General features: G+C 25.3%; 2 protein-coding genes across 7 annotated transcripts; both read left to right on the top strand.

The window, feature by feature from the left end:
- Nucleotides 1–4206: 4206 nt before the first annotated feature.
- On the top strand, nt 4207–7186 carry LOC139990375 (uncharacterized). 2 transcript variants are annotated; one of them, XM_072009599.1, is made up of 10 exons: nt 4207–4292; nt 4627–4765; nt 4871–5257; nt 5339–5488; nt 5570–5824; nt 5951–6095; nt 6170–6256; nt 6330–6488; nt 6559–6634; nt 6737–7186. In XM_072009599.1, exons 2-10 carry the CDS (start codon nt 4637–4639, stop codon nt 6954–6956), a joined length of 1608 nt encoding a protein of 535 aa, XP_071865700.1. In that variant the 5' UTR covers nt 4207–4292; nt 4627–4636; the 3' UTR covers nt 6957–7186. The 2 variants fall into 2 exon arrangements, with proteins under 2 accessions (XP_071865700.1, XP_071865699.1); XM_072009598.1 differs by lacking the exon at nt 4207–4292 and adding an exon at nt 4414–4557 and having other exon boundaries at nt 6737–7182.
- Nucleotides 7187–7518: 332 nt separating this feature from the next.
- Ap-1sigma (AP-1 complex subunit sigma-2) lies at nt 7519–15773 on the top strand. Of its 5 annotated transcripts, XM_072009521.1 has the most exons (6): nt 7519–7677; nt 7814–7992; nt 8118–8226; nt 8484–8621; nt 14269–14364; nt 14509–15773. In XM_072009521.1, exons 1-5 carry the CDS (start codon nt 7675–7677, stop codon nt 14362–14364), a joined length of 525 nt encoding a protein of 174 aa, XP_071865622.1. In that variant the 5' UTR covers nt 7519–7674; the 3' UTR covers nt 14509–15773. The 5 variants fall into 5 exon arrangements, with proteins under 5 accessions (XP_071865622.1, XP_071865625.1, XP_071865623.1 ...); XM_072009524.1 differs by lacking the exon at nt 14269–14364; XM_072009522.1 differs by lacking the exons at nt 14269–14364; nt 14509–15773 and adding an exon at nt 13260–13949.
- The last annotated feature ends 625 nt before the right edge of the window (nt 15774–16398 follow it).

The following is a 16398-nucleotide window of genomic DNA, read 5'->3' as shown; positions in this document are numbered from 1 at the left end:
TATTCATCTTTCTCACTGGCGAATCAATCTTCGTTCTCATTTTCGTGCATATTTACGACTAATGGTACGTTAGTGACATTTAAAAGAAATCTATTAAATAAAAAATAAAATATAAAATTTATTTTATTTGTAATTCATTTGATAATTATCGCTTCAAAGAACAAGTAAATGATAGCAATTAGGTTTGTAGGAGCTTTAGCTTTACGAAACTTTGGAATATGTATAAATACCGCGGTAAAAGTTGCAATATTTAGTTTGCTTCAGAGTTAGGAACTATATGTCGATTAACAGGTGTTTATCTTGTTCAAATACATACTTAAGAATTACGTTTATATAATTAGAATTTTTTTCATAACTGTAATTACGTAATTTGAGTTACTACTCAGGACTTAAAGACTCTTATGCGAAAGTTAAACAGTGTCGATATCATAAAACAAGGGATAGATATTGATGAAAGTAGATAATAAAAATGTTCTTTGTTACATTATTACAATTATAATTACGTTAGTATATCATAATTTTACAAGTGATACATAGTTGTTATATTAGCGTTAAATTTAAATTAGTGTGTAATGTTAGACTAATATAACATAGTGTGTGCATATAATATGAAAGTAGTAAGATATTAATATTCAGCGATTTAATATTGGTATAATTCGATACACTTAACGAAAACAATTGATAGAAAAATATGTGATATTGTATAATACTTTTTTTTCACCATTCCAATCAATTGCGGTTTTTGCAACAAATTTGTTATGTAGCAAACTAATCCTCCTAACTTCTCAAAATATTCCAAGTCTTTCGATCCAATTTTAAGCAAATTATTCAGTTTCAAAGGCTGTTGCGACAGTTTTAGAAGTCACCGTACTTACATACGATATTTCCAGTGCATAACATCGCATGTTTGTTCGTCATCTTACGCGTCGGCCTTTCTTTAATTTTGTAAATTCAAAATTGCAATATCATCATACAAATCGTTTAAAACATCTGGAAAATTGTCATCCGAATAAATTTACTGTTTGCGATGATGGACAAAGAGAAACTCGGAAGAAATATTGTAGGATCACGTAGTAACGAGAACGATTCTGTACAATCGTTACGAGAAATTTTCAACATATACGCAACTAACATACCAGGTATGTAAATATGAAACCGGAATTTTTGTATAGAAAATACACGTTTATTGTATGAAAATGATTAAAAATATTTTATTCGAAGTATTACCCATCGCTAGCTATACATTTTTCCCTATACCTATCTGGCAATTGGTGGATGCCACGCCAAAAAAACTGTCGCTCTTTTGAGGCAAACCAGTCATCAAGCCATTTTCGTACATTTTCGTAAGAAGTGAAGTGCTGGTCAGAAAGTGCGTGTCCCATCCATGCAAATAAATAGTAATCGGACGGAGCCAAGTCTGGTGAGTAAGCAGCGTGCGAAGGTATCTCCCAACTGAACGCTTCAATCATTTCCTTGACCGGTTTTGCTGTATATGATGGTGCATTATCATGAAACAAAATTACTTTGTGTTGCCTTTTTTGATATTCTGGTCGTTTTTCACGCAAAGCTTGGATTCAAATCGATCATTTGTTGTCGGTAGCGCTCAGTATTAACGGTTTCGCCAGGTTTTAACAGCTCATAATAGATCATACCCTTCTGATCCCACCAAACACAGAGCATTGTCTTCCGTCCATAGCGATTTGGTCTTGTAGTCGATGTCGGTGGTTCGCCTGGAGCTACCCATGATCTTTTACGCTTAGGATTCTCAAAATATATCCACCTTTCATCGCCAGTCACAATTCGGTGGAGAAATGACTTTCTTTTGTATGTGGCGAGCAGCATTTCGCAAGTGGTTTTTCGGTTTTTCTGCTGTCTTTCATTCAGTTCATGTGGAACCCATTTTCCCACCTTCTGGATCTTTCCCATGGCTTTCAAACGTATGGAGACGGCTTCTCGTGTCACGTTTAATTGATCAGCGAGTTGTTGTTGCGTTTGAGCGTCATCCTCATCCAACAATGCTTGCAATTCTCTGTCTTGAAACTTTATCGGTGGTCTTCCACGTTCTTCGTTCCTCGCGTCAAAATTGCCACTTCTGAATTTTTTAAAGCACTATGATTTACCAAGAGCATGCTCACCGTAAGCTTCGACAAGCATTCGATGCGATTCTGCAGCAGTTTTCTTCAAATGGTAACAGAAGATCAATGCTGTCCGCAAATCGTAGTTTCCAGGCACAAAATTCGACATGTTCAACGCTATTACAAACTATGCTGTTGTATGAAACTTGTATTGTTCTGAGTCGAAAATGTTTGTGAGATGTCAACAAAGACTTTTGGCATCAATGACGCAATTTGGTTATAACTACATTATCAGCTAGGGCCATCTATAGGCAAATTCCGGTTTCATACTTACAGACCTGATAAAGCTAAAAAGTGTACTTTTCAAATTTTCGTTACTGGCTCAAATAAAAAAGTCGTAAGAAGTGATCTTTACCATTTTCTTTGGGATTTCGAACAACAGAAATTTTTTCAAAAATTTTTTACACGTCGTCCAGAAAGCTAATCCTTCTAACTACTCGGAACGATTCAAGTCGTTCGATCAAATTTAAAAGCAGATATTCTGCTTTAAAGATCGTGCTAATACTTATGTTCCCAATTGTATATTAATACGTATGTATAATTATAATTATAACTGAAAGTCGACATGTAAAACCGATTCTGAGATAAGATTTCCAATTTTGATTGGCATCAGCAATTACATATGTCCTTTAACACAAATGTGAAGATTGGTAATAATGTTTGTGTTGGGTGCGGTTGTGTTGGGTTGGGTTTGCGATTAGGAATGAATCGATATAAGTAGGTACTGTTTTACTGTCGCGCCTTCGCTATGATGGAATATGTCAGTAAGAAAGCGAACAAAATGACATATTCTTTAAGTATTATTTTTATCATGAGTACTACAAATATATTAATCCACGATGGAATAAACTGCAACTAGTACGTATTTAAATATTGATTACAAGTATAAGTGCCTTCATTATCTCATAATTATTCTAATCAATGATTATATGATTTAAAAAATTTAATAAATTAAATATCTCTGAAATTAAAAATAATCAATATTTAATCAAGAAGTGGGTATCAGATAAGAGATTTTCAAAAAATATTTAAATCTTATTATAATTAAACATCGTTTATTTTTCCGCTTTATTTTTTGTATAATTTTTATAACTTATCATGATAAGATCATTAAAATATCATAATTGGTGAAAAGAATGATATATTTTGATATATACTTTTTGTGTTTAAATTATATATGAAAGAATAAATTAATATGTAAAGAAGAACAAATCTGGGATAGGTGTTTAGAAGAGTAAAACAAAAAAGTTACTAAATTTAGTTTGTAATTGCATGTCTAGCTAAATTTCATAATGGTGAAGTTTTAATAAACTTTTAATAAAGTGAGATTACATAGAATGAATATTATATTTATATAGTAGATATATTTCCGTATATATATATATAATGTTTGATACTACTAGTAATGTTTCAATTCGGCGCAAATGGCCTAGTAGAAAGTTCAATTATAGTAGATGTTTCCTTTTCCGTCTAACCTAGATACTTGTTGTATTATTACGTAATTAAACATTTTAGTGAAAAAGAAAGAAAAACACTATATATTCTTATATTAACTGGAAGATGTAATTAGAGAAGACATATTCCTTAATGTAATGTAAATAAATTTTATTAAAATATCGGAATGAAACTTATAATAAATTTCTAATAATATAATTTAAAGCAAAAAGATACAGGAGATTATTTAATTCAAAGAGAAAAAACCTATGAAAGATTGAAAATAGTTCTTTTGATAACATCAGGTAATACAGAATTCATTTATAATAAAGTTACATATATAAAATAGGTTAGAGTAGCGCATGTTTCAGTGGTAAAACAGTACATTTCATCGTTATATTTCAAATGAGATAAATACATTATTTCAATATATTTCATAAAAGTATTACGTAAAAATTTCTTAACAGTAACCACTATTGTATAGTAACTAGAACATCGTTCTTATATAAACAATACTATCAAATAATATTAAGAGACTAATTTTTTGTTATCTATGTTGTTATTACTTATAATTTATAAGATTCTTTTTTAAATAAAATGTACAGTGTTAACAATGTCAATTAATTTTCTAAATTACTTTATTCATACTACAAATATACAATTCTTGCATACTGTTATTAAAACAGTACATCAGTAAAACAAATCCTCTTCAATCATATTGAGGTAAGAAAAACTTAATGCACCAATAGAATTAAATTATGTAATAAATTGTATTTTTTCTGTCCTTGAATATAAAAGTGGTAGTCGACGCTATAATAAAATTCGTTTATCAATGGTTAAGACTAAAACCTAACCTCATTATGAGGAGTTTCTTGATTTTTACAATTTAAAAAGTTTAATATAATAATTTTAGTTTCTTCTTAAGTTATTCTTTTGTAAATAAAGTGTGACATTTAGACTACTAACACTCTTTAAATAAAATTAATAGGTATGTGTTAATTCATACTATTTATCTCAATGTTTTTATTCTTTATAATTGTATGAATTAATATTGCAGTGTTACAAAAATGCTGCAATTTAATACGGCAGCTTTTATAATAGCAACCAGGTTTACTTCTCGATTTTTATGGCGATTAAATGCATCATTAAGTACAAATGCAGCAGCAATAGTCTCTGAGTCTAAGCTTGCCGTTAAGGTAACATTTTATGTTTTTTAATAAAACTCTGTAATTACACACTTATTTTATATTTGAGAAATAATATCATACCTTACTAACAAAATAAGTGTTGATTTGTTAAAGCTTGATAAACAAATAAAGGAAATGATATCAAATATTACGATAGCTGAGAAACAACACTTGACATTTGATAAATTAAAAATAGAATTGTGTAACGATTTAAATATAAAACCAATAATTATTGAAAAGATTAAGGAAGCACAAAGCATACAAGAAGTACTAGATATTGTGAAAACATCTTCTATATCTCAAGATGATGTTATTATTATTCTCAAAACTATTTCGAGTTGGGCACAGAATAATAATGAAAGTAATTCAAATACGAAAATAAATGAAAGTTCTGTACAAAGTCAAACAGAAAATAACAACAAAACATTGAAGAATTATGTGATTGATACTGAAGATAATTTTTCTTACTACTATAATCTTTCAACATCTGCAATGATCAAGGTAAAAAGGTAAAATAACTTCTCTTTAATTTTATTTTATATATATATATATATGTGTATATATATTTGTTATTTAATGTAGAACATAAATAAATTAGCACAAGCAGGTGACAGAAATGTGAAACTTTTAAATTATTTCTTTAAAAATATTGTTGAATATCATGAATTACTGAATACAAAAGCATGTTCAAGTCTAATGTTTAGTATGAGCACTTTGAATTACTCTGATCAGGTAAGGCCAAAAATAATACTTACTTTAAGATGAAAATTAATAATTAAAAGATATATAAAACCAGACTAAAATTTATTTTAGAGATTACTTAAAAAAATTTGTACAGATTTCATAAAGAGTAAAGATGTTCCTGGTAATAAAACTAATATTGGAATAATAATATCTATATTAAAATCTATGGCATTTATCAGATATAAAAATAATGCATTTTTAAATAAGCTATGTGATGACATTATTAAATCCAAAGTATATTATAGCAACACAGAAATTGCAAACATTTTACAATCATTTGCAGCATTAGGTTATCATTCTCAACATGTAAATAACATCATAGCGGTATGTACCATAAGAAACCTTAAGACAGTTATATTTATTTATTGCTTTGAATTTTCACTTATTTGAATGAATACACTTTTCAACCAAAAGAAGTTTAAATGCACTAAAATATAATCTTATAATTAGAAATATTTCTCAAATTTGGAGCTTAAGAAATTTGGATACTCTACCAGATTAAATCTTATATGGAGTTTTGCTGTATTCAAAACATTGCAAAACGTACATGCTGAATCTGTATTAAATGAAAAGTTTATTTCAGAATTGTTCTATGGTTAGTATTTATAATTAGAATGAAGGATTTATTTTAGATTGATAATAAATTGATGTTTAATATTTATTATATAGATATGGAAAACAACAAAAAATTATCCCATCAGTTAAAGTTATTAAATGTCAATGGATATGCACAATGTGCACTCAACAATTATTCCGGTAAAGTAGAATGTATATTTGGTATTCAAAAAGATATAAGTTAATTGACATATATTTTAACCAATATGTTTAGGACCTTTTCTGGATGATAAGATAGTATCATGTATAGTAAGCAAACGTTCAAAACAAAAAATAGAGTATGTTAAAGCACTGGAAGATACATTAAAAAAGATGTTGCCATCTACACTTCATTTCAATATGAATATAAATACCAAAATGGGATTTCTTTTAGGTATTTAAAAAAATATTTTATGACGTATATTCATTAAAAATTAATATATTATACTTAAATAACATTATAGATGCTGAAATATGCATGGACCACAAGTTTAATTTTATTAGTATGAATAATAATAGTCAAAATGGAAATTTCATTAAGTAAGTATGAAAAGGAAATTGGAATAATATGTAAATGTAAATTTCAATATAATAATATATTTAAGAATCATAAGCTAAATGACATACTTAATCCATTTTCAGGATAGCTCTATTATTAGTTGATTATTATGACATGTGTCTAGGAGATACAGATTATCAAGGATTAATTAAATTGCAGAGTCATTTATTGAAATGTAAAAATTATGAAGTATTAATTATACCTTACCAACATTTTGGTATAGAAGATAAAATTGAAAAGCGTATAAATTACTTAAAACATCAGACGTTCGGAATATTTCGGAAAAAAACGAATAATAATTAAATGATTTCATATTGTGTAATATTTGATAAATAAACAAGTTATAGAATGTAATTATGCTTATAGTTTACATTACTTTTATTTATTAATATTACTTATTATTTCGTTATTTATTAATTTGATTAATTATTTATCTATTTCCTCCATTTCAAATTTTTTTTAGCACAGAAATTATGTAATATAATATACATATTTTTAAAATATATACATATATACATGTAAAAGTAACAAATGTTTGTTTCAGAAATATTAAAAATTCATACTAGATATTTATTTAATTAACATGTTATATTTCTTTTGTGTAAATAAAATATATTGTTTAATCGTAAAACTTCTATTAATCAAACTTATTAATATTCTTCATTATTAACTGTATAATTGTACTATAATATTCAAATCATATGAGTTACTTCACTACTAATTTGTACGTATTATTTCTTGCTTTATTTATATCAATATGGTTTTAATATATATTATCTCTATATGATATCTTGTATAGTTTTGTAATAAATATTTTCTTCCTCGACAAATTCAAATTACACATGACTATGACGTATTTCCTTCGTTCATATCAGCGCCATCTAGTAAAAACCTGTGATTAAATGTGCACGAATTACACATACCAAAATTGGAAATTGGAGTAGACTTTGTATTGTGATCTATCGAAAAGTGCTGTGAATTCTGTTGGAATTGTTTTGTTAAAAAGCGAACTTATTTAAAAATGGTAAATAGTTATTATTATTTTAATCCTTACACGAACAGAACTAAACAAAACTTATTAATGGTATCTTAGATAATTTTTAAATTATATATATATATATATATATATATGTATACATATAAATGGTTAAATCTTTTAGATGCAATTTATGTTATTATTCAGTCGTCAAGGAAAATTGCGTTTACAAAAATGGTATGTGGCCCATCCTGATAAATTGAAGAAAAAGATTACTCGAGAATTAATTACTACAATATTAGCACGAAAACCAAAAATGTCAAGTTTCTTAGAATGGAAGGATGTTAAGGTTGTCTATAAAAGGTATATCACAATTACATTATGTTCTTCAAGAGTAACAAGTTTTTGTTGAAGTTAATGAAAATTTTACTGTGTTCATCAATAATATTTGAACAGCAAATTATTTTTATATTTTATTTGTTTTTCAGATATGCCAGTTTATATTTCTGTTGTGCAATAGAACAAAATGATAATGAATTATTAACATTAGAAATTATACATCGTTATGTCGAACTATTGGATAAATACTTTGGAAGTGTGAGTATGCACTTAATTGTATTTTTTCATAATAAGATATATTTGAATGTAATTTTTGGAATACATATTTACTTAAAATTCATTATTACACCTTTCTATATATAATATATTTATTAATATGCTCTACAAAAGTATTAATATAAACATTATATTGTATTTTAATACAAAAATTTGTAGTTAAAATGATATCTATTTTTATTTTATTTTGTGCAAGCGAGGAGATTAAAACTTTAATATCATTTTAAATATGTTAATAGGTTTGTGAACTAGATATAATTTTCAACTTTGAAAAAGCATATTTCATCTTAGACGAATTATTGGTTGGTGGTGAAATTCAAGAGACTAGCAAAAAAAATGTTTTAAAAGCCATTGCAGCTCAGGATTTACTACAGGAGGTTAGTTATGGGGATGTACCCATTGAGTTGTGACTTGTCCTTTTTAACGATATTATAATTTTCTTCTGTTACTTTCTAGTAATATTACAGGGTCATTTTAACCTATACATTTTTTTTATTATTTTATTCATTTTCTGCTTTAAGAAAATTAATAATATTTTTGCAATTTTTGTTATATTCTCATAACTATATACTATTATTTTGATATTTGAAGATTCGTTAAAACGACTCTTGCAATATATTTAACCATCAATAGTTGGTGTGTAACATTCTTATTAAAAAAATCAAATTTCACACTGATTAAGAGGTACATATAAAAAGTATTAAAACCTCTTGGCTGATATATATGTGGAGCATGTTTGTAGCCTGTTTATTCTGGGTAAAATAATGTGATGATATATAAGCTCAATTTGTAATAATGCTTTATTACATATATATGTAAACAGTTCCTTTTTTATATGTAAAGATTACATATTAATATTTACATATAAGAAAAAATTTACATTTACCTTTAAATGTACATAGAGTAGTAAACAATTATTATTAATACTTAAGAGAATATTCAAACTAAGAACGTATAAATTGGAAAAATATAAATCAATGAAATCTTCTTATGTGAAAATAATTACTGCATTATTTTACTGTCTAGAGAAACTGGGTTATAATGATATTTTAATGTTTATTAACAGTGTAATATCTAAATTGCATGATGGAATGTAATTTTTTAATTTTAAATATTCATGTGTTGTTGTTGTTTTTTTTTTTTTTGATTTGATATTTTTTCACATTTCCATATGTTTTATGTGCTACATATATTATATATCTTTGCAATCTGAAAATAGTTCTATTCTTTTACGTAGTCTGTTACGAAGTACTTAAAATTTTTATTAATGTTTGAGGTGTGTTGTATGTAATTATTGATATATGTTTAGTTCGAAAAATTCATATTATACATTCTATTAATATGTACATGCAGTCATGAAGAATACTCTATATTATTATGAATCATGAATATGATTCATTTCTTTCCAATATAATGTGTCATAAAATAATCTTAGTTATATATATTGTATAATTAGGAAAGCATAAAAAGTGTCTGCTTATTTTTTTCAATAATATTAAGTAAAATATTATGCATAGATGAATATAGATATATTTTGTATTTAAAAGTATTGTAACTTTATATTTTCTTTGTAGCTAATGCTGTGTGCATAGAATGCTTATACGCTTATTCTCTCTTTAATATAAGTGGGCTTACACATGTTGTGAATTTTTATTCATAATGTACGCAACAGCATATCTATAGTGATAAAGTTAAACATATAAAGAACCGTTGCCATATTTTAATATCAAATATTGTCATAGAACATTGTGTAGTATGACATAATTTACAAAATTAATGATAATATATTGTTTATGGTTCAAATGTTCCTTTATATAAAATAGTACCTTTTAGACTGAAGCAAATCAGTAGTACTACATTAAAAAAAATAGTTAGCTATTTGTATGAGAGTAAATCTGCATTATGCAAGTAAATATTATAAAATTTTTAAATATTTTGTAATTATTTCTAATATAATTAACATATAGTATTTTCTATTAAAATATTAATAAGACATAATATCACTATAACAAAGTTATTTTTTTGTCTTAAAGTTTTAAAAATTTAGTACACATTTAGAAAAATATATTTAACTTTTTATTTGTCAGTAACGTTTCACATAAAGTTAATTTATTTGAAAAAATGTACTTTATATGTGGCATGTTGTAAATACAGAAACATAATTGCTGCTCTAAACATGAAAAATGTAGATTGGAAATTTAGTTACTTTGGAAATATTTTTAAATAATGTAGTTTAAATATGTACTTTTAAAATTATTATATTTTATGACTATGGGAATAACAGTATAAAAATAACAGAAAATATATTATATATATAAGCACTTTTAGGTGTATTAGTATTTCTATAAAGATCTATTTCGTTACTTTAAATATATTTCAGAAAAAATATTGTTTTATTTATGCTAGAACAAAAAGATAAAAATTATCTTAATCTAGTAGTTAAAAATTCATACAATCAGTAATATTTTTATATATACAACAGATCTCTAGTTTATGAAGCAAAAATAAATATATATATTATGTAACATACTTCCTGAAATGAAATTTATAACACTGTATATAAATTACATAAAAATATTTAAAGTATCATATATAGAAAAATATAATTTCGTAACATTTGTACAACAAAGATTGATTAGTATTTAACTAATATATAAAATAAATTAAAGATATTTTTAAATAATATTATTAGGAATAGAACGGAAATTAAAATTTTTGAAGAAATACGATTTTTAACATTGATAAAAGATGAATTCGTGCATTAAGATAAATTTAATGGGATTGAACTTCCAAGTTCAATTTCAATTTAATTCTTTTCTGCATTTCTTACGTTTTGGGATTTCAAAATGATATTCCTAAAGTATTTCTTTAAGATTTGTAAAAATATTATAAACATCTCTTATTAACTTTATATCGTAATTTTTGCAATAAAGTTTTAGATACTATTTGGTATTTTTCATAAACCAAATTGTTCTCACAAGGAAAATAATGAAAATTTCCATTCGAATGATTTTAAAAAAGCTTTATCCTCTTTTCATTGAACATCAACGTTTGAACATTTTTGCTATATAATAAATAATACTGTATAAATTGAATATGCCAATAATTTGAAATAAGAATGAATACAGCCACAGATACAAATATTGAAATGACCAATGCATTCAATGGTCAGAACATTAATTTTATTGATTTTCACTATTTTACATTTACATTTCTTTTTTTTTCCGTATAATTTTGCAAAAACTGAATAAGTGAATAGATGGTTTGATTTAAAATTTTGCATATGTGTACAATAAAAGTTTTTATTTTGAACCAGAATAATAAAAAAATATCTTAATATTAAGACATTAAGTGCCAAATCTTTAAAATATCGCAGTAGTAAAACACAAAGCATTAAAGCCGAAATTTTTTACAAAGAATTAACATTTTTAGATCGATAGGTCGAATAGTTTGTATTCCATGAAATTTCGAAGATCTTCGCGTGTACAAAAAGTCCTCTTCTTCCCTTTTTAGAATCAATGTTTCTAGTCTATAACAAGTTTTGTATAACGTAATATAAATAATATAACATAACTCGTAATAAAAATGATTATATTACATACCATTATTCTAAAACGTATTTTTATCATAAGAAAAGCTACAAAAAATAATATGAATTAGAAGAATTCTTCTAAATTTTATATTTAAATTGTTTTATTTATATTTGTTTAAACTAACCTTTCAAATATTAATATTTTCTTGCATAAAAATTTGGTATTTTATTATTTTTATTTTGATATGCGTGCATTGAGTAATATAATGATAACCAAAATAAATATTGCTAAATAATATTGAGTTTATTCTTTTTATTTTGATAAAAGTGATAGCGTAATTTAATTGTTTATAACTTATAAAAAGAGTTGCTTTACCTTAAAGGGTATGATGCTATGGAAATGCTGTTGTCCATAAGTAGTTATTGAAATGTATGTATATATTTCTAAATTGTAATAAATATCAATCATGGTTAATTATGTTGATGATTTTATGTAATGATATTGATTATGATACACATGATGTCTTAAATGGTATTCATGATAAGTTCCTACATTGCGGAAGTATGCTTGTATGTTCGTTAGTTTTTTAGATTTTCATCTTATAGATTTATAACATTTATTTATTTTATTTCAATAAGATACTATACCATAAGAATAATAAAAACATCAATGGATATTATTTATTTGTAGGTATTGGTTTATATAAGGTAATTTTTCTTAATTATGTTTTATTTAAATATTAAACAGTTTAGCGTCAGTGATAGGATGACATTTTTAACAACATTCTGTATTATGTTATAGCTTTATTTTTACATATGTAAAGGATATGTTAGATTCTAGCATTATCATATGATTTATTTTTAATTTAGAATACAATTTGGAATGTCTGTTACACAAAGTAAATGTTATATTTTGTGATGTATTAACAGAAATTTTTGGAATTGGGATATTATATTTAAATCTTTAGTTCAAATTTCTACATTAATAATATCATAAAATATAATAGCGAGTTTATAATTTTAAGAAATTAGTGTTTAATTAAGGTTTCGTATTTTAATTATACTAGGAGAGAACAATCCTAACACCATATTGAGTCAAAAAACGAAGAATAATAAATACGAAAGTTGCAGTAAATACATAGTATTAAAATGCATGTTTAGTTTATCAACGTGCCATTTGTTGTTAGTTTTGCTGTCTTTATTTCATTTAAGTACTAATTAAAGTGAGATAATAAAGTGTTCTGATTAAGAAATTTCAATTTGTTCTTTGGTTTTCAGAATATTTTATAACATATTTTATTCTTTGTAAAATATTATGTAAGATAAAATTTATTTTTATTTTGATACTATATTAGTCTTACTATATATATTTTGTAAGATAAAATTTATTACTAAGATTTAGCTCAAGATTATTGTTCCATTACTAAGGACATATCTAGAAATACACTAAAGATTAGTTAGAATATTTGTTTGTTTGTGGAAGGATGAAGCTGTGGAAGGTGCCCTGCGGGAGATAGGGCTTTTGTAGGTGCTGCGTTCTTGCATGCCCTCCATGGCCAATCTGTCAGCCCACATGAATCAAGATCCGGAGCAGACTCATCCGCTGCATGATGCCATCATACATCTCTACTTTTTCTATAGTTATTGAGCATCAATTTTTTATCATTGACAACCCTTACAAATTTAGTATTTGAATATTAGTATATTTTTTATAGGTGACACGAATAGATTTAACAGTAACATTCATGTAGTTCATGTGTATAATATATATATACATCATAGAAAACTATATATATACATTATAGAGATTCATCTTAATTACAAAATTGCTTTTCATTTTATTATTGAGCAGGTAGTAAAATTAGCTTTATACTATGGCGATAAAGTAATGCACATTTGAGAAATTATTATTTCTTTATGTGTAAATAGAAAAAAAGTGTTTAGATAATGTATACATCATTTTTTAATGCATAAGGATTTTTTCTGTGACATGTTATATAGTATTATATTTGTCTTCTTAAAGGTATTTATTTCAGTATTTAATTAGAGATGAATGTTTGAAGGTATCACTTTTATATGTGTACATGTGTATATACATAAACAGTGTCAATTTTTAATATTATAACTTTAACACAGTATATAATAATACCCATAATAAATGTATACAAAGAAATTTTTACACAATTGTATACAAAATTATATACTACCTTTTCCATGTAATTAACCCATTTATGTATTTATTGCTACTGTATTTACCCTTTCAGATTTTAATAAGATATATCTTGATTTATACATAAAATAAAAATATTAGAATTTTTATTTACTCACTCTTTGTTAGAAAGAATTTTCGTTATACTTCGTCAAGTTTACAATATTCTACACTTAATTATAAATACAGAGACATTCTGTATGCAGCATGCAATACAGATATTTCTTTGATTGATGCTTAAGCATTTTAAACGAAGCAATAAATGAACATGTGCTTTGTGCAGCTTTGTGTATCCATACAAGTATATACTCAGTTATATGAAAAGGGTTCAGTTCACCATTTGAAGCTGCATCAAGGAGATTACTTAATTACAAACTAGGTACGTGTTTGTTTATATATTTTCATTATGTATATTTGCATTATATGATAATGTGCAGCATCAAAGAAATTGATCCCTCTTCATATCCGTAGATGTACTTTTTGTATGGATCTTTAATGTAATAATACTATTCATATGTTTCAGGAGGAAACTCCACAAGGTTTCTTCGAGGACCATGGTCTGGGATAATACTTCCTAAACAATATATCCAGCATAACGTAAGTGATATATTCTTACAATGCTGCTTCAACATTCCAGAATTCTATTTACGACAAGCTTTCTCAATTAGATTTAAGAGTATGGTACTGCAGATACATTAACGAATTGAAATTAAGCTTTTCAATTAAAATCATGTTTCTGTTATAAGTTAAAATGTAATTATATTGAAAAAATTATAATCGCTGTTTGAATAGTCAATGAAATGTAGTTACTCTATAAAATGTTAAAAACCAGACATATTGTTTCTCTTTGTTAAAATACTAGCAGTACTATACTACTTATATACATATATATCATATACATATATGTATGTATGTCTTTCCAGATTGACATATTATTTAATCCTTTATGTTTCATTTGCTTTCTGAAGTGATACAATGTTTATTCTTATCATAATTTCTTCTTTTATCTTTAATATGTATGCAAAAAAGTTGGTATAATTGAAGCTTTGAAACTAAAATTTTATATGCTTGAAAGAAATATGTAAAACAGTTTGCTATTCATATTTTATTTTGCATTTATTACATTGTATTCCTATAAATTGCATTTAGTATATTTGTTTATATGATTAACATTTTTTGATATTTTAGTAAAAATATACTATTTTTTTCATCCAAGATGACTTCATCTATAAGTAACGAAAATAATACAATTTGATTCTGAAGCCATGTTTGGTATACAAGGAAATCTCATTACATAAACTGCTATATTTCCTTTTTATTAAATCATTTTTATTACATTGTTTATACATAAAGGGTCAAATAATTAAAGAATATTCGATAATATTATCGCTATACGTGTATTAATGTATCGTTCGTGAGGTGCTTATCAAAATTTCATTTACATTTATTCTTTTTTTGGGATTAAAGTATGTATAAGTATTACGAAAGGTCATCGTGTTTTATCAATAATTAATCGATGATCATACTGTTATGTTTTACGTATAAATATAAAAATAGTAGTCAATAAGTTTGACGACGTTTTCAAGCATACGCTCAAAAATAGTCCAATCGTTCGAGTAAAATCAAACTAAAGTTGAAGGAAAAGTAAAAGTGACGTTTTGATAGAAACAAGGTATATAATTGAAATATAAACAGAACAATTAGAATTTGAAAGACTCATTTTATACGAGTATTTCAAATTCATGTTTAGGCAAATACTGAATTACAACAAATATATTGCTCTTGAAGGTGACAATTTTTTCTTGAAGATTTGCAATTATATATTCGACATAATTATTTTTCTCTTACATAAAATATAATATCTTCACGTGAAATTTATAATCCTTCGAAAATATTATTTAAGACATAGCACAAGTAAAAGAAAATCAATAGAAATGTTTTGTTATCGTTGAAATCTGATGAAATTTTTCAGTAATCGTTATCGCTAAATGAAGAAATTTTCCTTGTTATAATTAATAGTTGAATGTTCAATTGTACTATTTGTATAAGAGTTGTACAGCGTATCCAGCTTGATCGTGTGTCACACAATGCTTTTTACATTCTTACGTGTAAAAATTAGTTATTTTTGTTTTTCTTTTCTATATATATTTTTTATCAAAATTTGATATGCAAAACTATCTATCTAAATATTTAAAATTTTGGTTATAGAATAAATTTAAAGAAGATTATTTCTTTATACATTTATTTCTATTACATAGATAAAAGTTTCGGTAAATTCTAAAGAATACTTATAATAGCTAAGAAATGAAGGTAAAAGAAAAATTAATGAATAATTAATAAGTTACAGAAAATATTATATAACGACATTTCGAAATTTCTGCGGCTAATTGCAAAGCTTGCAAAAAAAAAAAAA

Source organism: Bombus fervidus, chromosome 8, assembly GCF_041682495.2.
Source record: "Bombus fervidus isolate BK054 chromosome 8, iyBomFerv1, whole genome shotgun sequence".
NCBI lineage: Eukaryota > Metazoa > Arthropoda > Insecta > Hymenoptera > Apidae > Bombus > Bombus fervidus.
This window is presented reverse-complemented; position numbering and strand designations above follow the sequence as displayed.